At 45.8% G+C, this 25,658-nt stretch overlaps 1 protein-coding gene across 15 annotated transcripts in view; it reads right to left on the reverse strand.

The window, feature by feature from the left end:
• The window catches only part of KIAA1217 (KIAA1217 ortholog), a 561,660-nt gene that overhangs the window by 338,210 nt on the left and 197,792 nt on the right, over window positions 1–25,658 (reverse strand). For 5 of the 15 annotated variants that reach the window (XM_066383939.1, XM_066383937.1, XM_066383932.1 and 2 more), the window contains exons 1-2: window positions 14,500–14,871; window positions 4,097–4,380 (exon numbers count right to left, since the gene is read on the reverse strand). In XM_066383939.1, coding sequence (XP_066240036.1) covers window positions 4,097–4,380; window positions 14,500–14,569 — 354 coding nt within the window. In that variant the 5' untranslated portion in view covers window positions 14,570–14,871. Of the gene's footprint in view, window positions 1–4,096; window positions 4,381–14,499; window positions 14,877–25,658 lie in introns of those variants that run through there. The other 10 variants (XM_066383955.1, XM_066383952.1, XM_066383954.1 and 7 more) reach the window with 6 other exon arrangements.

Here is a 25,658-nt window from a genome sequence, read left to right on the forward strand (position 1 = left end):
CAGAGAAGGTTAAGTCATTAGTTACAAATCACATACTTAGCACGTGAATGGAGGCTGATTCCAGGCCAGTCCAGCCTAACTCCAGAGCCAAAGCCTCAGCTGCCAGGTGATAGAGAATCAGTCGATTTGCACACAAGATGGATGGGAGCCAGTACTATCACAGCTACTATCATGAAGATAAGCATTAGGCTGCGATAATGGTCATCTGCAGTTTCTCCCATTGATTTGAGAGAGAGACAGGGAGACAAAGAGAGAAAGAGGGAAGCATGGAGTCATTGTTCCACTTCAATTGTGCACTCACTGGTTACTTCTTGTATGTGCCCTGACTGGGGATCGAACCCGTGACCCCAGCTTGTCAGGACAACGCTCTATCCACTGACCCACTCGGCCAGGGCTGCATTTTTTGAAGGCGATGGAAGGAAGTTAAGGAAAACTGTTTGCTTTTCAATAGAAAATTCTTGATTGACTGAATTTCAAAGACTGAAATGTATTTTTCAACCATGAATCTTCTAGTGTTTAAATTCAAATTTTGATACATAAGGTGTGTTGTAATTTTCTTTATGTCTCATACCAAAGAATTAGAAGCTAGATTCACTTCATATCAAGATATTTCGTGTAGCCCTGGCCGGGTAACTCAGTTGTTAGAGTGTCGTCCCAATTTGCCAAGGTTGCGGGATACATCAAGTTTGCAGGACACACCAAGGTGCGGGTTGGATGTGGGGTTAGGGCACAGCTAAGTGGAACAGCAAATTGATGTTCTCTCTCTCTCTTCCTCTTCCTCTCTCTCTAAAATCAATAAATAAAAATTTTTAGCAATATATTTCTTGTAACGGGTGAAAAATGTAAAGGGATTAAGCAAAAACAGTCCTCACAGACACAGACAACAGCATGGGGTGGGGAGGTAGAACGGGGTGAAGGGGAAATAAATGGTGCCAGAGAGAGACTCCACTTGGGGTGACGAACACAGTACAATAAACAGAAGAGGTGTTACAGAACTGTTCACCTGAAACCTGTATAATTTTATGAGCCAGTGTCACCCCAATAAATTCAATGAAAATTAAAAAACATGTATCTCATGTAAGATGCTAGACAGAGCTTTTACAACGTTTTATTCTCCACCTCCCTCAAGGGCACTGTTCTCACTGGACCAAGTCTCAGGGAGAAGCCAGGAGGCGGCCACCAGAGGAGCGCACAGCGTTCAGAGTGGGCAGCAGTGCCTCCGGCCCGCGCTGTCTGGGCTCCTGTGGTTGGTCATGTCTCTTCCTGCAAAGGAAGCCTGGAATAGCCCCCGGTCAGAAGGTCGGAGAGAAACAAAGGGTGTCGCAGAGAAGAGGAAAGGAGAGAGGAAATGGGGGATACGAAGAAAAGAAGGGAAAGGCAGGAGATCAAGTGCTGTTCGTAGGACTATCACACTCGTTGCCTGAGACTATCTCCGATGTTTACCATGCTGATTAAGGGTCACATACAACAAAGCAGTGGAGTAAAAAATGTATACACATATCAATGCATCAGGATGGTCAGCTTGGAACACACAAAAATGACCAGCTAAGGGACACTGACCAGCCATGGCGGGACTACACCTAAGGCAAGGGGTCAGAGCTGGAAGCCACTAACCTACATTCACTAACCTACATTTTGATGTGGAAAACACAACTATGTTTGACAGACTAGTTTCCTATACTTCACAGCAAAATTAATATATATTAACTCTAAAAAATATTTCCCTCCTCACTCAACAAACATAATATCAGTTTTCTAGTCTCTTTCTCTTTGACTCTTGTCCCCATGATAACACGTGTGCACATGCACACACACACATGCACACACCATGACCCTTACACCCCATGTACAGACCACACGACCTTCTCTATAATCAATAATCTTCAACTTGGAGTAGTAGAATAAAGAAGGACTCTGAGCTCAGATTTGTCTGGATTCAAATTCCAGCTTTTCCTGAGCAAATCTTGTAATAGTCACTACCCTAAATTTGAGTTTCCTCAACCTGAACTGCTCTGTGTAAAATATGGTGTCTCACAAAAAATGACACAAAGAGACATACCGACTGCATTACTTAATGGATAGTGACTTTACTATCAACAGAAAATGGGTATTTTTGTTATATGTCAATTGCATTGCAATAAAACTAGGAAAAATTAAAGATAAATAAATACAACTTAAAACTGGAAAATAGGGGTGTTTTCTCTATATAGACACAGCTTATTTTACTGTGCTTCACTATATTGCACTTCACAGATGTGCTATGTACACACTGAAGACAAACCCCCCCAGCAGCAAAAAGATATGACTCAATTTATTGCAGTGGTCTAAAACCCAACCCATAACAGGTCTGCCTGAATGCTTGAAATGAAAAGATACAGAGGTGGGACATAAAAATGAGACTCAGAGACATGGACAAGAGTGTGGGGGTTAAGGGGTGGGGGGGAGGGGAGGGAGGGGGGGAGGGGAGGGGAGGGGCACAAAGAAAACCAGGTTGAAGGTGACAGAAGACAATTGGACTTTTGGTGGTGGGAATGCAGCATAATCAAATGTCAAAATAACCTAGAGATGTTTTCTCTGAACATATATACCCTGATATATCAATGTCACCCCATTAAAATTAATTTTAAAAAATGAAAAGATAGCCTTCCTCTGCTTAATTATCAAAGAAGACTTAATCTACACATCTCTATGTCAAGCAGGACTCCTATTTCTTTTCTCCTCTCTATGTCTACTGCCTTTTAACAATGTGAACAAAAAGCAGACACACAGTCCATAAAGCATGTGTCATAGTTTTAGGCCCTCTGATAAAGATGTCACAGAATAGAAGGTTGAATTTAAGGGAAAATATGAAATTGAGGAGAAAGCATAGGTTTAAATTATTCAGGCTGATGCTAATCTCCACCTCCTCAGATGCTCAAAAGCTGACTTGGTTAGACGTCACTTTAGGAACTAACTAACTGGCAAGAGAGCAGACTGAAACCACTGCACTGGCCTCTCTACCTGGAGTGCCAAAATCAGTGACAGCCTGCCCTCCTCCCTGACCACCAAATCACCAAGTGCTCAGCTTCCTTAGCTACGTTCCCCATCCTGAAAAAGGTCAATCTGATACAATGCCTGTGAGGTTGACAGAGGAGGATTCCCATCTCCTGTTGGCTAAAAAGTAATTACACTCAGCCCAGAAACAAAAACACCCCGAGCCATAGTGCACGATATCTGTCTGGCTGTCAAGATAACCTGAGAAAACAGGTAGCTGGGACAGCAGAAAGCCAAACATGCAAAAGGAAAATATCTGTGACAAAAAAGAACAAGCCTGACCAGACAGTGGCGCAGTGGATAGAGCATCGGACTGGAATGCAGAGGACCCAGGTTCGAGACCCGAGGTCGCCAGCTTGAGTGCAGGCTCATCTGGTTTGAGCAAAGCTCACCAGCTTGAACCCAAGGTCACTGGCTCCAGCAAGGGGTTACTCGGTCTGCTGAAGGAAGGCCTGTGGTCAAGGCACATGTGAGAAAGCAATCAATTAACAACTAAGGTGTCGCAACGTGCAATGAAAAACTAATGATTGATGATTCTCATCTCTCTCCGTTCCTGTTGGTCGGTCCCTGTCTATCCCTCTCTCTGACTCATTCTCTGTCTCTGTAAAAAATAAATAAATAAATTTTTTTTTAAAAAAAAAAAAGAACAAAAAGTGAGCAGAAATAAAACCCTAATGTCAGCTTCATAAGGAAAAGGGAGTTGATCATGAGTTTATCCCTCTGTGCTTGGTTTTACCCTGAAAATATATTTAGGTATTCATTCATTCATTGTACTAAGCACTCAGTGCTAACAGGGTGTAGAGCAGCTGGTCTTATGCTTTACTTAGTCAAGAAATAGTCCCTCATTGCCTGCACTTTGGATATATTTGTGGTTGGCCATGGGGGCTCTGTTTTAGGGGAACTGCCCGCTCTCTTAGGACTCTCTTCTCAAGATCTGGAACAACTCCGTGGTGGTCACATTCCAATCAACTGTTTTTTTCCTTTTAAGCTGAAGGTCATTTGGCTTTCCCTCGTGCTCATTAAAAAACAAGCTTTGCAGAATGCAATGGTAGTACATTCGTACCTGGTCTCTCAGCCTCTCCTGGTGGCCCATGATCGCTGTGGCATGATGGGGGTACTTCTGCTTTAGATGTTCCAGGAAAGCTTCTCTCTTCCGATCCATCTCAGATGTTTGCATCCCCAGTATTTCTTTGGAACTTCGGGGCCCACCTACGGTGTGTCTCCTTGGGATGTTTCGGGAAGCCTTAGAAACTGAAACTCGACTGTTCCCATTAGAAAGGCGTTCCTTGGTTCTGCGACATTCTGCATCTTCTAATGACGTTACATGCAGATTGCTTTTTCCTTGTTCTGAAAGACAAAAAAAGTACAGTTCACAATTAATGATTTCACACTAGAAATCTCATTTACAGAATACTGAGAGGGTTTGTGGCAGCGGTTATTGCATGAGTATAACTTAGCAGATTTGTATGTGTGTGCGTCAAGAAGGAAAAAAAGTCAACCATCCAGAAATATAAAAAGTTGCACTTTAGAAATTAAGGAATTGCAGCAAAAAACTCTTTCCTTGAGTTTTTTTCAAAATAAGACACCTGACCAGATGAGTTTGCAGGCAGCTAGGTTACCCTTTACCTTCACCTTAATTGGAGAAAACTGAGCCAACTGGCCAAGGCCAACAAGGACATATTACTGCCTGCATCTGAAATACTGCTTAAGAACCGATCCTTCTGACCCTGGTCTGTTGGTTGAGTGGATGGAGTGTCAACCTGGTGTGCAGAAGACCCGGGTTCAATCACCAGTCAGGGCACATATGAGAAGCGGCCATCTGCTTCTCTCCCGCTCTCTCTCCCCCTTCTCTTTCTCTCCCCTCTGGCAGCCCATGGCTCGACTGGTTCAAGCATGGCCCAGGGCACTGAGAATAGTTCGGCTGGCCTTCAGCATTAGCCCCAAGCATTGAGGATAGCTTGGCTGGTCTAAGCATTAGCCCCAGATGGGGTTGCCAGGTGGATCCCAGTCCGGGGTCATGCAGGAGTCTGTCTCTCTGTCTTCCCTCCTCTCCCTTGAAAAGGAAAAAAATGGGAAAGGGAAAAAAAAGAAATGTGTCCTTGTCCACGGAATCCCCTGGAAAAAGCATTGGGCTGGGTCCTAGGAGTCTTGCATTTAATCTTAGACTTAGAACAAACAATTTGACCTTTCCCGGCCTCACTCTCTTCATTAATAAAAGCAGGATGTTGGACTAGCATTATATATGCAAAGAGCATTCTAACTCTAAAACCTTTAAATCTACTCTAAATTATTTTTTTAAAATAAGTCTCTAATAAGAGCATAGTTGCTAATTATTGATCTTTAGAAGTTATGTGTGGAAAAAGAGACCCAATATTTGAGAGTTCTAGATTTGAGCCTCGGATGAACAGAGAACCAGCCCTCATGCCAGTGATGTAAAGTGACAGGTGCCCAGACTTAGGTATAAGCTTGTTCCTCTGACGGCAATGCCCAACATCAGTTTTTTCCTCCACTGCTACAAATACGTGTGTCTAGAACTCTAGATACTACCCTTTGGTTCAGCATGGACAATGTTTTCATGTCAGGCTGGTTTTCCTGTTTCAGTCTTCCATCCCTAAATGTACGTCCTGGGAATATTCCTTTTCTTGTTTGCCCTTCACTTCTCATCACATTGCTAATTACAGCATCTCCTTCAGACGCTGATGAGCAAAGGAGGGGAGAAAAGCAGCCAGATTAGCTAATTCTTCTACTTTTCATTAGTCTCAGCAGTAAATTTAGAAGGGGAAGAAGAAGAGACTATTGGTTAAGATGATATTGGGAGATAGACTGTAATTTCATTGATTTTGCTCACCTTCGCATCACATGGATTCATAGCTGGCTACCTTTTTTGCAGTCCCTTCCTTGAAAATACAGAAGTAACAGAAACCGTGGAGTACAGCGAGGTGCAGAAAATGCTGTATCTCAGGTTGGTAAAGGTGTGTGCAAATTGAAGAGATTTAGCTTTATCCTTTGAGTGTGAATATGAGTTTTGTTATTAGCCCAAGTTATCTGTTTGACATAACATTGTTAACTTTTAAATGAAGTTTTAAGTTTATTTTTAACTTCATTAAAATATTTTTGAAATTACCCAGGAGAGCTAGGTTAATTAGCAAAACTGAATCTCTAGAAAGGTGATTTCTTTACATGGGCATAAAACACGCACATCCACATATACCCATAGGGATAAACACTCCTGTGCCTCAAATACTAAGAGGAGCAGAAAGTCCCCTACTGCCTTGCTTTGTCACATTGACTCCCAAGAGCTACTGTTTCATCCAAGTCTCCTCAGAGGGGGTCAAGACAGCCAAGACAGTAGCCCCTTGGAGACTGAAGAGTTGTCCACTTTCTCCTTTGAGCGCCCAACTTCCTGGCTCTCTGAACCTGCCCTTCATTCAAACACTTGGCCCTGGGAAGGGCACATCACTCTTCGTGGCTTTTTTATTTTTTTCTCTTTTTTGTGAATTGCCCTAAAACAGGGGTCGGGAACCTATGGCTCGTGAGCCAAATGTGGCTCTTTCAATGGCTGCATCTGGTTCGCAGACAAATCTTTAATAAAAAAAAAAATAACGTTAAAAATATAAAATATTCTCATATATTACAATACATTCATTTCCTGCCACTCATGTTCATGGTTGCGGGTGGGTGGAACCAATCACAGCTGTCCTCCGGGACAACACCAAATTTTTATTGGATAATGTGTAACGTACATGGGTCGTTGTATGGCTATCACGGAATTACATTTTAAAATATGTGGTGTTCATGGCTCTCTCAGCCAAAAAGTTTCCCGACCCCCACTGTAAAATATCTCTAGTTGCTTAACAAGTTTGAATGCATTTGGGAGGAAAGCAGCCAATAGCACCAATGGTTACTGTGCCCACTGCCAAAGGCACAATCCGTGTGTCTGACTGCCTACGGAGCCCACTCCTTCCTCCTCCTGCCTTGCGCTTTGCTCCTGCTCTCTGCTGGGGCCTCACCTGCCTGGGTCCCAACCCCGGACCTGCTCCGCTGTCACCAGCACCCACAACGATCCCGCACCATTTTCCACACAAAGTCTTTTCCTCTGTAAGCGAGAAGTGACCACTCCACTATGGTAGTCATTTGAGGAGAATGTAGTCTTTCAACTGAGGAGGGGAAACTAAACAGAGACAGCCGCAAACAAGAGGGGGAGCAGGCAGAGGACATTTCTTCACAATTCCACAGCCATGGAGTCAGAGATTCTTGTCCTGCCAATCCCTCATTATCCACATGAATGGATGATCCAAGCCATCAAAACAGAAATTCAGCTCTATTTCTTGTTCAGAATGCTTTGCTGTATCGTTTAAATACGGGTGTGTCTGGTTTGTTGCTTGCTATTCTGGGAATCCATGACAAACAAATAAAGAGGCTGTAGTAGAAGACAAGGCTTCCAGTTTCCCCTTCCTGCCCCTCCCTCTCAGGCTGTGCACAGCCCCGAGCAACTCCTCCCAGGAGCTCGCTTCCGACAGGCAAACAGCAAGGCAGGCGCTCCCAGCAGAGCACAGCCCCTCCGACACGCCCAGGGAAGAAGAGGGGACACGAAGGCAGGAGTGCTAGAGAGATGCTGTCCCAAGCTCCAAGGGGCTTCTTTCTGGCTGGGATGTGCACATTTGTAAAGTAAGAGTAGAAAGTGGGGGCTGGGGCGGGTACCAAACATAGAAGATGAGGGAAGGTGGGTCATCCACACAGGAAAGCTGTCCAGCAGGCAGAGGACCTCGGGAGCTGCCAAAGCTGGCTTCCCGGCCACAGCTCAGGTTGCTTTGGCTGGGCCAGCTGACCTGCCACAAGGAACTGGGGCCTTGTATCCTTCAGACATGACAGGTCTGAGAGCCAGGAACAGGATTGATGACTTCACTGAGCTTTTATTCCCAGGTCAAGATCATGTAGGCCACAGCCTCTTAGGGAAGGATTCCTATTCTTCTTTCTAGAGACTCCTGGTTAGCTGTCACTAAGATGGAGCTTTTCAAAGTGTGCCAAGAGGCTCTGCTGTCATAGGAACACCGTGGGGAACTACTGTTTTGTCTGGCTATAGAATCTGTCCGGGCCTTTGGTGGCTGCAGCAGCATTTTGTCTGTCTGTATTCAAACCATAACGTCCTCCTGCTGCACTCAGGAAGACTGCGTGTTCCAGTGCCCTCACCTAGCTCCAATCAATGCAATGTGGGCAGAAATGATGTGGACCGCCTTTACTCCTGCCCCTGGACCTCCTGAATAATCTTCCATACTCTTCCTCTTTGGCCAGTAGACTGCAAAATCTCCAGGGAGAGTCTCCTGGGCCTTGGGGAACAGTATCATGACTAGACAGAAGGAACCTGGGTCCCGGAGTCAGCTTGAAGGAGGGCCATCCAGGAGTTCCACTTGGCCAGGGATGTCCATGGTTTACTGTGCTTGAGAAATTAACCTTGATTATGCTAAACCACAAATATTGTTGTTATAGCAATCAGCCTATTAGACTAATATATATCACGTATTCTGTTGAGGGTGCACAGGACTCGCTAGGTTCCAGATCCCTTGTTAATATCATAAAGATCACCACATACAAACTGGCAGAGAAGGTACAGCTAAAACCAAGCCATTTTGTTCCTCTAAAAATTATTTAAAAATTAAGTAAGTGAGGCATGACCAGGTGGTGGTACAGTGGGTAGAGCGTCAACCTGTGATGTCAAGGACCCAGGTTCAAAACCCTGAGATCACCAGCTTGACCGTGGGATCATAGACAGGACCCTGTGGTCACTGGCTTGAACCCAAAGGTCACTGGATTGAAGCTCAAGGTCGCTGGCTTGAAGCCCAAGGCTGGCTTGAAGCTGGCTTGAGCAAGGGGTCACTGGCTCACTGGTCACTGGAGCCCACCCCACTCCCAGTCAAGGTACATATGAGAAAGCAATCAATGAACAACTAAGGTGCTGCAATTAGGAACTGATGCTTCTTATTTCTCTCCCTTCCTGTCTGTCTGTCTGTCTCTCTCTCAAAAAAAGAAAAATTAAGTAAGTGAGGAAGAGGTTAAAGTATTTTGTCTCAAGTACTGGTTAGCTGATTAATTAATTCATTCATTCACAAAAATATTTATTGAATGCCTGCTCTGTACAGTGAAAAGAGTTAGGAAATGTAGTGAAGTAGTAATCGAGATGGACTTAATTTCCTTCCCTCATAGTGGAGTCCACATTTTAATTAGAGAGGCAGATAGCAAAGAAACAATGTGTAATGGAAATGTCATGTCATGGTAAGCGCTATGGAGAATAAAACAGGATAAGGAACAGAGATTGATGGGGAAATTTTAGAGAAGATTTCTGAGCAAAGACCAGAATGTCTAGGACTCACCAAGCATGCCCTCTGTGGGGCTGCCAATACTATTTTTTCATCCAGCTTCATTGAGATATAGTGACATTGTCCGAGTTGAAGGTGTGTGATATATTGATTTGCCACACCTACATACTGTAAAATGATTACCACCATAGTAAATACTAAGTATCTTAAAATGCTGGCAATCAAGGCTCCATTGTAGCAAAGATGGCCCGGGCGCTGGGGATGGCTCCTTGGCCTCTGCCCCAGGCGCTAGAGTGGCTCTGGTGGTGGCAGAGCGACGCCCTGGAGGGGCAGAGCATCGCCCCCTGGTGGGTAGAGCGTTGCCCCTGGTGGACGTGCCAGGTGGATCCTGGTCAGGCGCATGCGGGAGTCTGCCTGACTGTCTCTCCCCGTTTCCAGCTTCAGAAAAATACAAAAAAATAAAAAAAATCAAAATGCTGGCAATCAGGAGATGGGGAGGCAAGCAGGTGGCTGTCAGTAAGTACTTCACCAGCACAGGGGTTTCAAGACCTTAGGGGACAGAGCAAAAGCAGACTCCTCATGGCTGCTGTGAGCAGACATATGCATCCCAATGAACCCTCAAGGACCACTCTGAGGAGCCATAGCCTCCACATGGAACCTGACACAGTTAAACTCAAATTCAACCAATAATTATTAAGTGCCTACTCTGCAAATGCACTTGGCAGTACACTTCTACCCTATTATTTACCTAGTAGCCTACTTATTCAGCCATGGCAATCTCATTGATTAGAGCTATTCCTGAGGGGACCATATGCCCCAGTTTGCCAAAACAGACCCAGGTAACAACTGTTGTCCCAGAGAAATTATTTATAGTGTCCCTTTCACTCTCAACAGTGTCTCTATTTGGATAATAAGTTACTTGATCACCCAAGGGGTCCTTATCTATAGTAAATTGATAAACTCAAAGCCCTAGGATGAGATAATCAGCCTTTGTTCGAGTATTTCTCCAATGATTGCTGTACGTGTGATGCTCTGTCAGAGTCTGGGAACGTAAAGATGAAGGCACGGCCTGTGCCCTGGAATACCACAGTGTAACTAGTTGAAATATACACATCAACAAATACAATGGCGAGTGCAGTGACCGGAATGGACATACAGTGTGCTGGGTGATGGAGTTTCAGCAGCCCGGCCCCTTTTGTGCGGCCCTTGTGCTGACCAAAGAGGTGGAACTGAAGCCATACTCCTTTATAGAATCAGTTACCCAGAACACAACAGGATCTTAAAACTCTGATGTGGATTCTTAGCACCTCTCACCACCTCTGCAGTTCCGGCTCCATCTCCCTAACTGCCAGAGTGCCTGGGCACGCCTCCTGGACCTTCCCTGCTGCACATAGACTCACCCTAGCGTATCTCGCAGAGTTCCCAGTCCTCTCTCAGTTCAGTCACGGGTCCCCAAACCATAATCAACATCTCCACTTGGACGCCTAATCAACTTCTCAATCCTAACTGATCCGAAAGATTTTCTGTATGTCACCCACTTCCAAACCATAACCCCCTTATTTTCTACTCCCTTCAAATGCCTTCTGGTTTAAGTAAATGGCAACTCCATTCGTCTAGCTGTGCAGACAAACATTTCTGGAGGCATCACTGACTCCTCTGTTTCTCATATGTCCCACATCCAAACCTGCAGCAAATTCTTTTGGCTATAATTACCTTCAAGGTCCATGGAAACTGTTTACTTATGACCACCTCCCACTCTACTACCTGCTGGACCTGTTTTACTGCAGAAGCCTCCTAACTGGCCTCCTGCCCTTCCCTCATCCTTACTTGTGTAAAATTCAGTACAGCACCCAGTATCACCCTCAGTTCTGCCAGCAGTGCCCCAAGTTCCTTGAAAGAAAAAGTCCCTTGAAAGAAAAGTCCAAGTCCTTATCACACTGTCGCTATATAATGTGACCTAGGATTACCTCTTTTCTTTTTTTTTAAGTAAGAGGCGGGGCAATATAGAGATATACTCCCTAATGCACCCTGACTGGGACCACCTGGCAAACCTCCATCTGGGGCCAATGCTTGGACCAACCAAGCTATTCTCAGCACCTAAGGCTGACATTCAGACCAACCAAGCTATCCTCAGCACCTGAGCCCAACATTTGGACCAACCAAGACATCCTCAAGCCCGGGGCCAAGGTTCGAACCATTTGAGCTACTGGCGGCAAGAGGGGAAGAGAGAGAGAAGAGGGAGAGGGAAAGGAAGAGAAGCAGATGGTCACTTTTCATGTGTGCTCTGATCCGGGATCACATCTGGGACATACAAACTCCAGGCCGAAGCTCTATCCACTGAGTCAACCAGCCAGGGCCTGGAATTACCTCTTAACCTCTTTTCCTCCCATCTGTCTCCCATGTCTTGCTGTTCTTCAAACGTACCCTTGCTGTTCCCTCCCTCACCTTTTTCAGATATTTGTTCAAATATCACACCAGTGAGGTTCTCCTTAATAATCTTATCTGAAAAAAAAAAAAATCTTATCTGAAGTTTAAGCCCCCAGCCACCCCCTGGACTCCCTGTTCCCTGCCTTATTTCCTCCCACAGACTTATTTCCAGATGAATTTCAGATAAATAATGAATAATTCTTAACGTAAGTATATCCCAAATATTATATGGAATATACTTATACTAAAAAAAATTATTTGTTATTTATCTGATATTCAAATTTAACTGGGCATCCTGTAGTTTTATTTGCAAAATCTAGCTACCCTGCCATCTAGCATGCTATGTATTTTACTTATTTGCTCATTATCTGTCTCTATCTCCCCCATCTGCTCAAACTCAGCCCTTAGAATAAAACTTCAATGGAGACAAGTATTTTTAGTCTGTTCACCGTTAGATTCCAGTAGCTAAAACAGTAACTACTACATAACAGGTGCTCAGTATTCACTGAACAAATGAGTAAATGAACACAGTGATCACACTCTCTCATTGTGACCATCTCAAGTCTCGGAAGCATCTTTGAATTCTTGTGCTTGTTTGAAACTTATTTCTTAAATTGGTCCCATTCTAATTGCCTATCTAGATTCTGAGTCATTTATTTCAGCAAAGGCCCAGAGGCTGAATTCCTGCTTTTAGGATTCTGTGCTATCAAGAAAGGCAGTGGTTCTCAAAGTGTGCGCCAGGGCGCTCTGATGCACCCTAGAAGATTTCCAGGTGTGCCCTATGGTATTCCAGAGAAATATGTGTCTGTTGGAGACCAAAAAACCAACAGGGTTTTTGGAGTTTAGATTTTTGGGAGACAGAGGTGTGGGGAATTGGCAGTAAGCTGACAGTCTGCCAACCCTCCATCTCACTTGCCTGATTAGGTTGCAAAAGGCTGTTAAGCTGTGGTGCTGAATTGTGTATACTACCCCCCATGTTCCCCGGAAAGACTGGAGGCAAGTTTCTTCTATCTTTTGTTTGGTGTAAAGTTAAGATGATATGTATGGTGGGGGTTTTCTGCACTCAACACGATTAAGAGTAAAAAGAGAGAAATTATTCAATGTAATGATGAGGAAATGAGAGTTTGCCTTTCAAATATATGCCCAAACATTGAAGAAATCACTAGACACATCAGTTTTATGTTTCTCATAAACACAAGAATGAAAAAACTTAACACATTCGCACCGGGATGTGCTGAATTTACTAAATCTTACTAAGAATGTATCTAAATATATAAAAAGATAACTATTTTGTCGTTTTTTTGTTTTTTAACCCCTCTTTTTTACGAATTCTAAAAAGTGTAACTCAAAAAATGTAACATAAAAATGTTTTTTAATGTCAGAATAAATTTAATTTTGTCATATTTATTTTGTTTAATTACCATAAAAGCACACTTGGACTTTATATTTTTTTCTTTAATATTTGACTTAATTATTATAACATATTTCTCAGAAATTTGTATATAGTGCACCTACAATTATTTGTAGGATTTTAAATGCACCCCGACTTCAAAAAGTTAGAGAACCACTGAAGTAAGGGGAGGGGAGGAGAAGAGGAGGCCTTATCCCCTGCTGGACCCCACTGATCAGGCACCTTCAAGGAGAATGCTCTGCTTGGGAAATGCAGAAAGGCCCCTAGACTGATGACTGATTGTAAGCCTCAGGCATTCTCCAGGGTTCACTAAACTTCAAGTTTCTAGCGTTTCACTGGGGGTGGGGGGCCCTCTCTGGCTCTAGTCATTGCATTTTCTTCTGTCTGGCTAACTTTTGCATTTTCAGTGTGGATGAGTCATTTGTTAGTTCCCTTTAGCCTTTTAAAAGAACACACACCTTTTCCCCTGTGCATAATCCCTACTCCCACACACAGAAGTGCAGCCCCCAAATCAAGTCGTTTAGTTACTAACTGGGCCCCGGATGAACCTGGGGTATGGTGCGCGGGGGTGGTTTGCAAACATGCTGCCTGCATGATGCCAGAACCCGCCACATCAGACGCTGGAGAGCAGATAAGTCTTTTCTGTACCCAACCCTCTGTGAAATTTCTTTGGAACAACATAAGCTTCTGGAAATTCCCTACGGGAAAGACAAGTCTATTATAAAAACAATTACAGCAAAGTTGCCTGGAGAAAATTCACCAAAATTGTCTAACAACTCTCAACTTTTGAATTAAAACACACAGAAGATTCAGCATTCCATCTACCATACAGATGTATATTGCTCCCCTGCTGTAAAATAAAACATTGCCCCAAACTCTGTGATTTAACTCGAAAAGGCTATAAAACTTGCATCCACCAGGCATTTGCCTCATGGAATCCCCCGACAATGAATGGAAATGTTGCTGTCCCAGAGGAACTTCAAAGAAACAACTGCTTTCTCCCGTGGCTAGAACAAGGAGTATGAAAAAGCTGCTTTTAGTGATGCATTTGTCATTGCCTCGAGATACAGCGGCTACTGACTGCTTACTGTGCTACACATGGGACATCACTACGCCACTTCTTTGCTTCAGAAAATCCTGCCAGAGATAAAGTCAAACCCAAGAAATCACAGCTCTCCACTCAGTTTTGAAAATGCACCACTCCAAGAACATGCCTTTTCTTTTCCCTGTGCCCCGTCTCCAGTTATAAAACGCAGCAAACGGCCAGGGACACGCGTAACTGTAACTCCATCTTTGAATGAGCCTGTTACTTACCCCTCATGTGTCTGCTGTCTGCTGAGTAAGGAAGGCATGGCTCACATTTCTGGCTTTCATTTTCTTCCATTGTCCCTGCCTACAGCCCAAGCGCCTCCGCTCTTTAAACTTCCCAGCGCAGTTCTGAATGCTCGCAGACAGAACCTGGAAGGGGGTTCGGGGGTGGGGAGGAGGAGATGGTGCGAAACTCCACCCCAAACTATTCTTCAGTCCAGTGCAGTCTCTCTGGCCCGAGAAAAGTGCATTCCAGCGCCGGCCTCCCCGTGCCTCCGTGCCCGCGTCCCTCACCCGAGCCCCCGCCCTCCGGACAGGCCCGGAGGGATGGGGGCTGTGCTTCCAGCCGCCGCCACCCTGCCGCCCGCCCTCCGGCCCCGCGCCGCGCGCTCCCGACGCCCCAACAGGTGATGGGCCTTCCTCCCGGGACCAGACGGCCTCTTCCCACCGCTGCAAACTGCGGAGACTTCGCAGCCAGGAGCTGGGAAACATTTCACACAGGATTCTCGGCATGAACCTTCTGGTCTCTTTAATCTCAGACACTGAGTCAGCCTCACAAATAGTCTGATACACATGTTCATAAACAGCCAACTGCTGAACGTACCAAGTTTCAGTGACATCTAAGTTTTTTTAGAAAGAGAGTATAGGCTGAATGTTGTTAACTAAACACTTCCTGGCACTACTTGGAGTCTGATTAACATACACAAGAGATTGTTTACTTTTGACACAGTCCATTTCAATCACTTAAAAGAGCCTTTAAAAAGAGTTTGCTCATTTTCCTACACTCTGATTCTTCCTATTTCCCAACACACACACACACACACACACACACACAGTCACTCACACCTGGATCATAGATCTGAAATGTATATGAGTGAAATCAATCTTTTGATTCTCAAGTTAAGATATGTGAAAGGCAACTAACATGCTTACTTTGGATGGGCAGAGGTATGCCCAACTTATTCTTTCTCCTTTTAAACTACCTACAAATATTTATTTTGTTCTTTACTCAGTCTTTGAAAAACTGGCAAATTTCCCTGAAAGTGAAAATAGGCAAAAGTTCACAAGTAAAAGATGGAAGACTAATCCAAGCAGCATGAGCTCCCCTGTTGCTACTGCAGCTATCTAACATAGCACAACCACTGGTAGGAAGAGGGTGATATTTTCATCTGTCTTCAGCACCTTTATTTAAAGGGAGGAAAAGGGACAATGGTTAGCCTGCTGACCATACCTTGACCCAGTTTATAGGCCAGTCAGGCAAGGTTTTAGATTAATTTAGATCAAGAATTCGTGCAGAACAATAGCTGCCCTACCCTCCAGATTCTGACCTTGAGCCACTTCTGCATTTGACAGTGTGAGGGACATATTTTGGCTGTTTAAGACAAAAAGATGCAGAAGACCCTAAAGGACACAGAATATAGACCAAAAAAAAAAAGTGTACATGCCAGGGAGTGAGATAAATGAGGAAGGGAAGACACCCCTCAACTCCTAACAGGATTTTCCTTGAAATTCAAGATGTAGAGAATCTTCCAGAAAGTTAAAGCTATGCCTGGCAGCATGAATGCACACAGTTGGGTTGTCAGGGCAGATAACTCAAGGTCTCCATGATTTTGCAACAGAGTTAGTTGATAATCTTGCTCAGTTAGGAGGAACTAATCTTACGCAGTTTCTGTATTGGTGGCCCACAGGCAAACGCCAGATGAATCTTGTTTTATTCTTACTATGTCCTCAGGTATAACATATTTATGAAAGAGGGGTCTGTTCAAATTATTTTTTTGTTTGAATTATTAATGTCAGAAAGGATAGGGATTGCTGAGGAGGAAGGAGGGGTGAGAGAGATTACAAGCCCAGAGTGTCAGTCTAAACCAGATGTCCCTGGTCTTTGAGATCTAACCGGTCTGCTTTGGTATGTGAACAGCTAGCAGCTTCTACCTGTCACTTGACACAGTACAGAGAAAAAACTGCCAGGATAAAAGAGACCAGACTGCACCTACAAGAGATAGCACCCTGCCCTGCTCCAAGAAGGTGGGGCTTCCTAACTAACTCAATCCAGGCAGAAAAAAAAATCAATTTTTAGATGGATGATGCTTTCCTGAGGCTGTTTGGAAGTGTGAAGGCAGCCCTTCAGGGCCTACTTGATCCCCAAATGGGCAAAATGGGGGCAGCTCCCCCACTAGTTCTGAACTTCATTAGCTTCCAGGCAGTCCAAGGCACCCCTCAGCAGATCACGAGTTCAAACTGCTGGGACCCTCCCCTCCCCCATGGACAACGCAGACTGCCTCCTCTGTAGATATTCCTCCAAGCAAAACTCTATGTGGAATGCACAAAAGAGAAAGGCATTCCCAGTGAAGCTAATCAACATAAATCATCAAGGACCATGAAATCTAGACATATATTACAGCACAACATGGTCTCTTGAATAGTTCAACTTCCTGGCTGTTCTATGGGGGAAAGCTTCTTTTGGACTACTTACTAGCCCTCTGTTCCTCCTCCTTGAGTCCAGGAACTAAAAACAATTTGAGAAGTCACTGATTTAATGCCGTTGTCACGCTGACTGTACCTCTTTCCCCAAAGCACACAGACCTTACTTAATAAAAACTTTCCGCTGAATGTCAGTTCCTCTGAGAGGGGTCTCTAGAAAACAGTAACTGAATTTTGCAATCGACTTTTAAGCTCAGTGTGACTCGGCTCTTCACACACACACACACAAAAAATACTCTCTTGTCATTGCTGGTACTGTGGAGATGTTTTCTGGAAGAAACACTTTTTGAAGTACACCGTGCTTTTTGGTTTAATGTCATTTCTGGGTTTAAAAATTGCCATTGCCAACCAATCTGCCTACTGCTATCTTTTGAAATTCGCTGTGAAAGGCTTAAGGGAAGCGGGGAGAACTTGAAATTTGATTTTCCTCTGGTTATATGGAGAGTTATAATAATGATATCGAGGGCTAAATTTTCAACCATTTCTGTTAACCAGGGAAGGTACACGACTATTTCTTGGTTAATGGCTCCATGTGCTGGCAATTTATGACTCAAAATGAACTAACACACACACACACAAAAAATGTCATTTAAAGGAAAAACAAGAGATGGGATAAAAGGCTGTTAGTGAAAATGAAGATTTTGCACTTAGAGTTAACCTACTACAGGACTGGGTTATTGTTGGTTTTGATAACACAACTTGAAAGAATGTCATTATGATGGACATTAATCACAAGAATCATTAAATCATGTATGACTTCTCAATAGGCCAATTTAATTACAGGGCTGTGGAAAGCATATTAACCTCCTTTATGTAAGTTTTCCAAGAGAGAAATCATTCCTAGAACCAAGCATACATGGAATTACCTTGATATGTTTTGATTTTTTTTTTTAATCTTAAGGATGAAATAGCTTTCAGTGACTTGATGTCAGGACACAAAAGAAATAATTAATACTTTCTGAAATCATAAAATGTGATTTTTTTTTTATTCATTGAGAGGAGGGGAAGCAGAGACAGACTCGCACACGCACCCCGATGGGATCCTCAGTGCCTGGGGCCAATTCACTCCAATTGAGATAGAGCTATGCTGCAGGAGGGGAAGAGAGAGAGAGAGAGAGAGAGAGAGAGAGAGAAGAGGGGGAGGGGTGGAGAAGCAGATGGGCAAACCCAATATATCCACAGGCCGGGCCAATGCTCTACCACTGAACCAACCAGCCAGGACCATAAAAAGTGATTTTCTTTTTTTTTTTTTCTTTCTGAAGCTGGAAACGGGGAGAGACAGACAGACTCCCGGATGCGCCCAACCGGGATCCACCCGGCTAGCCCACCAGTGGCGACACTCTGCCCACCAGGGGGCGATGCTCTGCCCCTCCGGGGCGTCGCTCTGCCGAGACCAGAGCCACTCTAGCGCCTGGGGCAGAGGCCAAGGAGCCATCCCCAACGCCCGGGCCATCTTTGCTCCAATGGAACCTCTGCTGCGGGAGGGGAAGAGAGAGACAGAGAGGAAGGAGGGGGGGGGTGGAGAAGCAAATGGGCGCTTCTCCTATGTGCCCTGGCCGGGAATCGAGCCCGGGTCCCCCGCATGCCAGGCCGACGCTCTACCGCTGAGCCAACCGGCCAGGGCCCATAAAAAGTGATTTTCAAAGGCACTGATAACCGTGAAAGGAAAACAAAACAAAGTAAAGTGAAAACAAACACAACAAAAAACGTTTTAACCAGAGACCTCATGTTTGATGTATTACAAGTCTCCTTTCTAAGGGACACACTGCTGTATGTTACCCTATAACTCTGTAATTAAGGACAACTGCAAAAAACATTTGCTTAAATGGATGGTCTGGTGAGTGAAATATAGGGTCTTCAGTCTAGTTTTGCCAGCAGTGTGTCAGCTGGCTTAGGGTGGCATAATCCTTAAATGTAAACCAGGGAACTGGTGACAGAGCAAGGGGACACTATTAATAATTACAGTAAGACAAGATGCAGAAATCATTGCTGTTCCTGGCAAACCAGAACAGACGGTCACCTGTGTGTGGCCCAAGACAGGCCCTGTGCCCTCGGGTGTCTGAATGTGAAGTGAGCATAGCAGTGCTGTCTAAGTTTCCCAACTCAGGCCTCTAGGAGAAATGTAAGTGTTAACTAAAGGTGTGAACCTCACTACAGCTGTAGGACAAGGCTCACCAACAGTTTCACATCAGGAAACACAAATTCCACAGCATGATCTAAACAGAGTTTTCCTTGCTGAGTGTCCAGGAGGGAACCAGGTCACCATTTTTATCTTGAGCATTCTCTCCAGCAGGTAACCAATCTTCCTGCTCTTACTTGCAGTCCTTAAACCCCCAGCTGCTCCAAGGGGAGCCTGCCAGCCCAGGAGAAGGGAAGTGGCCCATAGCCCCACCACTCAAGTCTCTCTATTCCAATGTCTTAGAACTTTCCTCCCACACCCCATCCAAATTCCTCATGCGGTTATAAATAGGAACTGCACTTAGAGCCAATGTGTTAATACTTTCAGCATATTTGCTTTCTTTTCAAGAGAATGCATTGATGTTCATTTTATCTGGGTTTCTTTTTATCTCTTTTAAGTTGGAAGGTGCTGGGGAGCAGAGACCACAGGACCGGAATGGCCAGGTGTGCAGCACACTGGGAGAAACACTCAGCTCTGCCTCCTGCTCACCACAGACCGGTCCAGTCTGGATTCCAGGTGGAAACTTTTAAGTAAAAAAATTGCAACTTGAATATCCCAGAGTGAGCTAAATCATGACATGTTCCACAGAGTTCCTAAAGGCCCCAGGATGGAATCCACGGGAAAGGGAGAACTTCCACAGAGACAACACCTGCTCACTTCCTGGCTCTACCCAGTGGTGCCATTCTGAACTCTCCAAAGGGAGTATGTGATAAGGACTCACTGGGAAAGGATTATTTCTGTGGCCTTTTATTTCACCCCTGACCTTGTCCACATACCCTCCCTCAAAGCTGCAGTGAGCCGTGGAGGTGGGACAGGAACCTTGGGGAGCAGCTCACAGAGCCATCATGGATCCAGTGGTTTACATCTCCTGCCTGCTTTCCCCCATTGGGCAGACAAACACATCGAGGCCTAGAGAGTTCAATGGACTCAGGCTCCCAGCTCCCCCGTCTCCTAGTCAGCATTCACTCCATTGTACTTGCTGACTGCATAGGATCTTTTATCCTCTTTTCTCACAGCTGTCCTAGGGGATCCCTCAATTATTCTAATTACTTTTGCAATGTTGAAAGGGAGAATAAAATCAGGGAAGGTAAAGAGAAGGGTCCACTTTTCTTATAAAACCCCTCTTCTCAACCATAGAGGGTTTGGGATGAGGGTGTGTGCGATACAAGCCGGAGGCATTAGGCATCAGCGCCCTCCCTGTTCATTGAGACCTGGGGCGTGCTGTGTGTGGTGTGCACTGTGTGTGGAGTGCAGTGTGTGTGGTATGTGGCGTGTGCTGTGTGTGGTGTGCGCTGGCCCGTGAGCATCCCAGGTGGGCAGGGCTCCCTTGAGGAGATGAGGCTGGGGTCAGCCGTCCCTTCTGATGGAGAGAAGCCAGGACACCGTCAGAGGGGAAGGAGCCTGTGAGGGCAGCCAGGCGCAGGCATGGAAAGTAGGCTGGCTGTGGTGGGAGCGTCCACGGAGGTGGCACAGTGGTGGGGTTTGCAGGCTCTGACAGCGGAGCCCTGGAGGTGAGCTTGATCCAGCAGAAAGACAGGTCTGTGCCATGCTTCTTGGGGTCTGAAGGAAAGGGGCAGGCTTTCCTTACTGCTTCCTCCAGAGCCTTTGCTCTCTGCCCCCATCTCTGGAACTCCGAGGCAGGGGAAACGTCCTGGGAACGGGACTTGACTGAAGGCCTCTATATACTTCCCTGCCAAATAAACTCTAAAATAGGCTTTGTTTCAGTTATTCATGTAGTTCTTTTTCTTCCACTTTTTCATCAGTTTTAGCCTTAGTGAATAATAGTCATGAACAGAGAACGGAAGGGTCAGTTCAAGTGCACTGCCCTCCCCGTCACCCGCTGGAGGCTGAGAGGTATGCGCAGTGGCTAGGAGAAGGTGCTGGGCAGGCAGCGACACCCCGCACCCTCGAAGCGCACGCTGTGGGCTTCGTGTGCGCTGGGGCTCCCAGTGTTCGGGGGAGAGTTTCTAGGGTCTGGGGGCTCCTTGGGCGCGGCCCGGGTGGGGAGGTGGCTCCCAGGGCTCCGGGGCTCCGAAGGTGCGAGGCGCCACAGCGGCACTCCAAGCCCGGTCACACCCGCGCACCCTCTCATTTTATAGTCTGTTCTTGAAAACCAATCGTGTGCTTCTACACTTAAGTATTTTTACAGCGTGTTCATTTTTCTTTCTCCACCCAGGCCACAGAATTTAGGGTGGGGAGAATTTTTGTTCCTTGCAGATGGGAAAACAGTTTTGCTAATAAAGGATCTGATTTCTGGAGCCAAGTGGGAGGGTGGGTGCTGAAATCGGGAAGGTAGAAGAAGACCGCATCCCCACCCACACTGACCGCCTATTCCATGGTGACGGGTCTCTGACATTTAGCCACGGGGAATTTTGTCTTTGTCTCCGTGTGCAGCTAGATCTTGAAATTCATCATTTCCCAGATTATGCTGTTTTTCTTTGAATACTCCTTTTTGCAAATTTAACAATTTCTAGACTGTACAAGGTGGAATGAGATACAATTTAATTTAATTGCTAAATCAATTTAATTAATTTTAATTTAACACAATATTAGGAGTCTAATCTGCGTAATGTGACTGAATTCATTAAAGTGAACAGAATGACGTGATAATGGATTGTTTCTCCCCCACAAGCGAACGTTCTCCATTCCACCCCCACCCCACTTAATGCGCATAAGAACCCCAGAAACCTGGTAAGTGATAAGTTGGTGTACAAAGTGACACAGTGGACCAGAGAGGGATTGATGATGACATTCCCAGTCTGGCCCCTGCTCACAAGCCCCTCCTAGGGAAAGGGCTGGGGAAGCTCCTCTGGGCCGCCCACGCTTGACGTTGGTCGGGTCTGCAGGGATCCGATTGAAGGTGGGACAGGGAGACGCAGGTGCTCTGGGTTGTCAAGGGGCTAAGAGGCCAGTCAGATCTTCCCTCTTCTTTCTCATGGAATTTGAATGAGATGTATGGGAAAGGGACATAGGTAGGGTTGACCAACAGTCCCATTTGCCCAGGGCTTTGGGTGTTCCCAGGATGCAAAAATTTTGGTGCTAAAACTGGGTAAGTTGTGGGAAAACTGGGTTCAGTTGGTCAGCCCAGACACAGACAGCATGTTGGGCAAAAGCTGAGACCCACAGAGACATCAGCAAGCAAACACTATGAAGCAGAGAGAGCGCAGAACAGCAGGGAGAGAGAGAAGCAGGCAGGCTGACACAGCTAAACGAGGGACAGGCCAGATCCCCATCGGTTTCCCAGAGTTGCTGTCATCTTCATGTAGCTACTGCTATATCCTAAATGTCAGAGAGCCAGGCCTGGCTGATCAGAAGGCCTGGGAAAGATATTCTCTGTTTCTCATATAAATAACCCAACCCACGGGAAGGTCTGTTCCTTGTCACCTATGCAGATCACAACATATGAAAATCAGAACATTTAAGTAGAGAGTTTACAGAGTCACTTCTGAAGTAAAATCAATATATTTTGGTTCATCTTCAACACACACACAATGTTCTTTGTCTTACGTTTTCAAAAATTTAGGTAATTTGTTAAAAATTGCTTTGGTCACAAGTTTTTGCAGTAAAATGATTTATTTCAAGAGCTTCCAAAAATTCTAACAATAAATTTGTGTAGACTGGATTCAGGACAAGAGTGAAACCTAAGGAAAAGAAGACAGTGACTGCTACCTTGTTTGGCTTAGTCATTCTCAAACTTTAGCAATTCATTTTCTGTCATCATTATATTAGTTTTATTAGCATTGACTTCATATCTATAAATCTTGTTAAATGTATAGGTTTGATAAACAATTATATATTTTCTTAAATTCAATATAGTAAACATACAACTGTTTTTTAAAAGTGATATATTTTGGTCATGGAAGTCTTAAGCTTGCCTCATAAGGCACTGTGGCCTGAGGCACTGCGGTCTAGGTTATTCATACCCACTTTCATTTTATCAGAAAATAACTGAGCAGTAATTTGCCATTGGTGGATGCCGTGACTGGTGGAATTGATGAGACAAATCAGAGATTGGTCAACAGTTAACACACTGCACAGTATTTATTTACTTATATGGGAGCCTCTCTCATTAGATTATGAGCTCTCAAAAGAGTAAGAATAGCTTTAGTCATCCTTGAATCCCTTGCTGCTACCACAGTTGTTGGCACGCCAAGATGCTGAGTAAATTTCTTTGCATGGTGGGATTAATGAAAAAACAAAACAAAACTGATAGGACCATGGCCTAAGAAGATACTATCTATGTTCACTTAGAGAAAGGAGACTTCTAATAGACATATAAACAAAGAGCAAGGAAGAATGACCAACCCCATCCATTAAGAACAAGAAAGGCTTGGGAGAGAGGTGACGTGTAGTCTCAAAGGATGACTAGAATTTCACCAGGTTACTCACTGGAGAAAGAGCATTTCCACCGAGGGAACCCCGAGCACCACAGCCAATGCCTGTGTGAGTGTGGGGTGTGTGGGGTGTGTGGGTGTGTGGGGTGTGTGGGTGTGTGTGGTGTGTGGGGTGTGTGGGTGTGTGGGTGTGTGGGTGTGTAGGGTGTGTGGGTGTGTGGGTGTGTGGGTGTATAGGGTGTGTGGGTGTGTGGGTGTGTGGGTGTGTGGGGTGTGTGGGTGTGTGGGGTGTGTGGGTGTGTGGGGTGTGTAGGTGTGTGGGGTGTGTGGGTGTGTGGGTGTGTGGGGTGTGTGGGGTGTGTGGGTGTGTGGGGTGTGTGGGTGTGTGGGGTGTGTGGGAGTGTGGGGTGTGTGGGTGTGTGGGGTGTGTGGGTGTGTGGGGTGTGGGGTGTGTGGGTGTGTGGGTGTGTGGGGTGTGTGGGGTGTGTGGGGTGTGTGGGTGTGTGGGGTGTGTGGGTGTGTGGGTGTGTGGGTGTGTGGGGTGTGTGGGTGTGTGGGTGTGTGGGTGTGTGGGTGTGTGGGGTGTGTGGGTGTGTGGGTGTGTGGGTGTGTGGGGTGTGTGGGTGTGTGGGGTGTGTGGGTGTGTGGGTGTGTGGGGTGTGTGGGTGTGTGGGTGTGTGGGGTGTGGGTGTGTGGGTGTGTGGGTGTGGGGTGTGTGGGTGTGTGGGTGTGTGGGGTGTGTGGGTGTGTGGGTGTGTGGGTGTGTGGGGTGTGGGGTGTGTGGGTGTGTGGGTGTGTGGGTGTGGGGTGTGTGGGTGTGTGGGGTGTGTGGGGTGTGTGGGGTGTGTGGGTGTGTGGGTGTGTGGGGTGTGTGGGGTGTGTGGGTGTGTGGGTGTGTGGGGTGTGGGGTGTGTGGGTGTGTGGGTGTGGGGTGTGTGGGGTGTGTGGGTGTGTGGGGTGTGTGGGGTGTGTGGGTGTGTGGGGTGTGTGGGTGTGTGGGGTGTGTGGGGTGTGTGGGGTGTGTGGGTGTGTGGGGTGTGGGGTGTGTGGGTATGTGGGTGTGTGGGTGTGTGGGGTGTGTGGGTGTGTGGGTGTGTGGGGTGTGTGGGTGTGTGGGTGTGTGGGGTGTGTGGGGTGTGTGGGGTGTGTGGGTGTGTGGGTGTGTGGGTGTGTGGGTGTGTGGGGTGTGTGGGTGTGTGGGTGTGTGGGTGTGGGGTGTGTGGGTGTGTGGGTGTGTGGGGTGTGTGGGGTGTGTGGGTGTGTGGGGTGTGTGGGGTGTGTGGGGTGTGTGGGTGTGTGGGGTGTGTGGGTGTGTGGGGTGTGGGGTGTGTGGGGTGTGTGTGTGTGGGTGTGTGGGGGGTGTGGGGTGTGGGGTGTGTGGTGGGGAGTGTGGCCGGTGGGGTGGGGGTTGGGGAGGGAAATAATGGCAGAAAATAAAGACATTTTTAAAAATTAATGATGCAGATGAGGATTGGTGGAAGACTGATAAGATAAATAAGAGCCAATTTTGAGGATTCTTGTCTTTCTAGTGAGTTTAAATTGACTCCAGTCAGCAACAAAGTGTGAATGGGCCAAATCTGGGCTTTAGAAAAGTGATTCTGTTGGCATAATGGAGGCTAAATTGAGTGGTGGTGGGAAGTAGGGTAAGGGAGACAAGCAGCCGGGCAATTAGGAGCCACGTGACAAACTACTCGAGTCGAGGAAACCACCCCTCCATTGTCCCTTCTGTCCTCTCCATGTTTGCTCACGGGAGCAGGGGATCTGCAACCTGCCCACTCTGCTTAAATGTTCTTCCAAGTTAAAGCTCATCCATTGTACACAGTTTGAGTCACTCTTCTACAAAAATTTTGTAGACAATCAGCATCTACATTTGTCCAATAAAATAGACAACAACAAATGTGGCCTGGTGAACAAGAAATCCAAAGATAACCGAACAGGCAGGAAGCTAGTATTGCACAAAGTGCTTCTTAATTCAAGTTCTCAGTTTACAAGGATGCGACCTCCTGCTCATGCTTCAGTTATGTGATCTCGGTGAGTGGTTATTTAATCTCTCTGAGTCTCTGGGTTTCTCATCTGTAAAATGAAGGCTTTAGACAGGATAAACTCTGAGACCCCTCTCAATCATAACGTGATATTCCAGTTCTCCTATGACAGCTCTTTTGGTCAACCCA

Source organism: Saccopteryx leptura, chromosome 5 (assembly GCF_036850995.1).
Source record: "Saccopteryx leptura isolate mSacLep1 chromosome 5, mSacLep1_pri_phased_curated, whole genome shotgun sequence".
Lineage (NCBI taxonomy): Eukaryota > Metazoa > Chordata > Mammalia > Chiroptera > Emballonuridae > Saccopteryx > Saccopteryx leptura.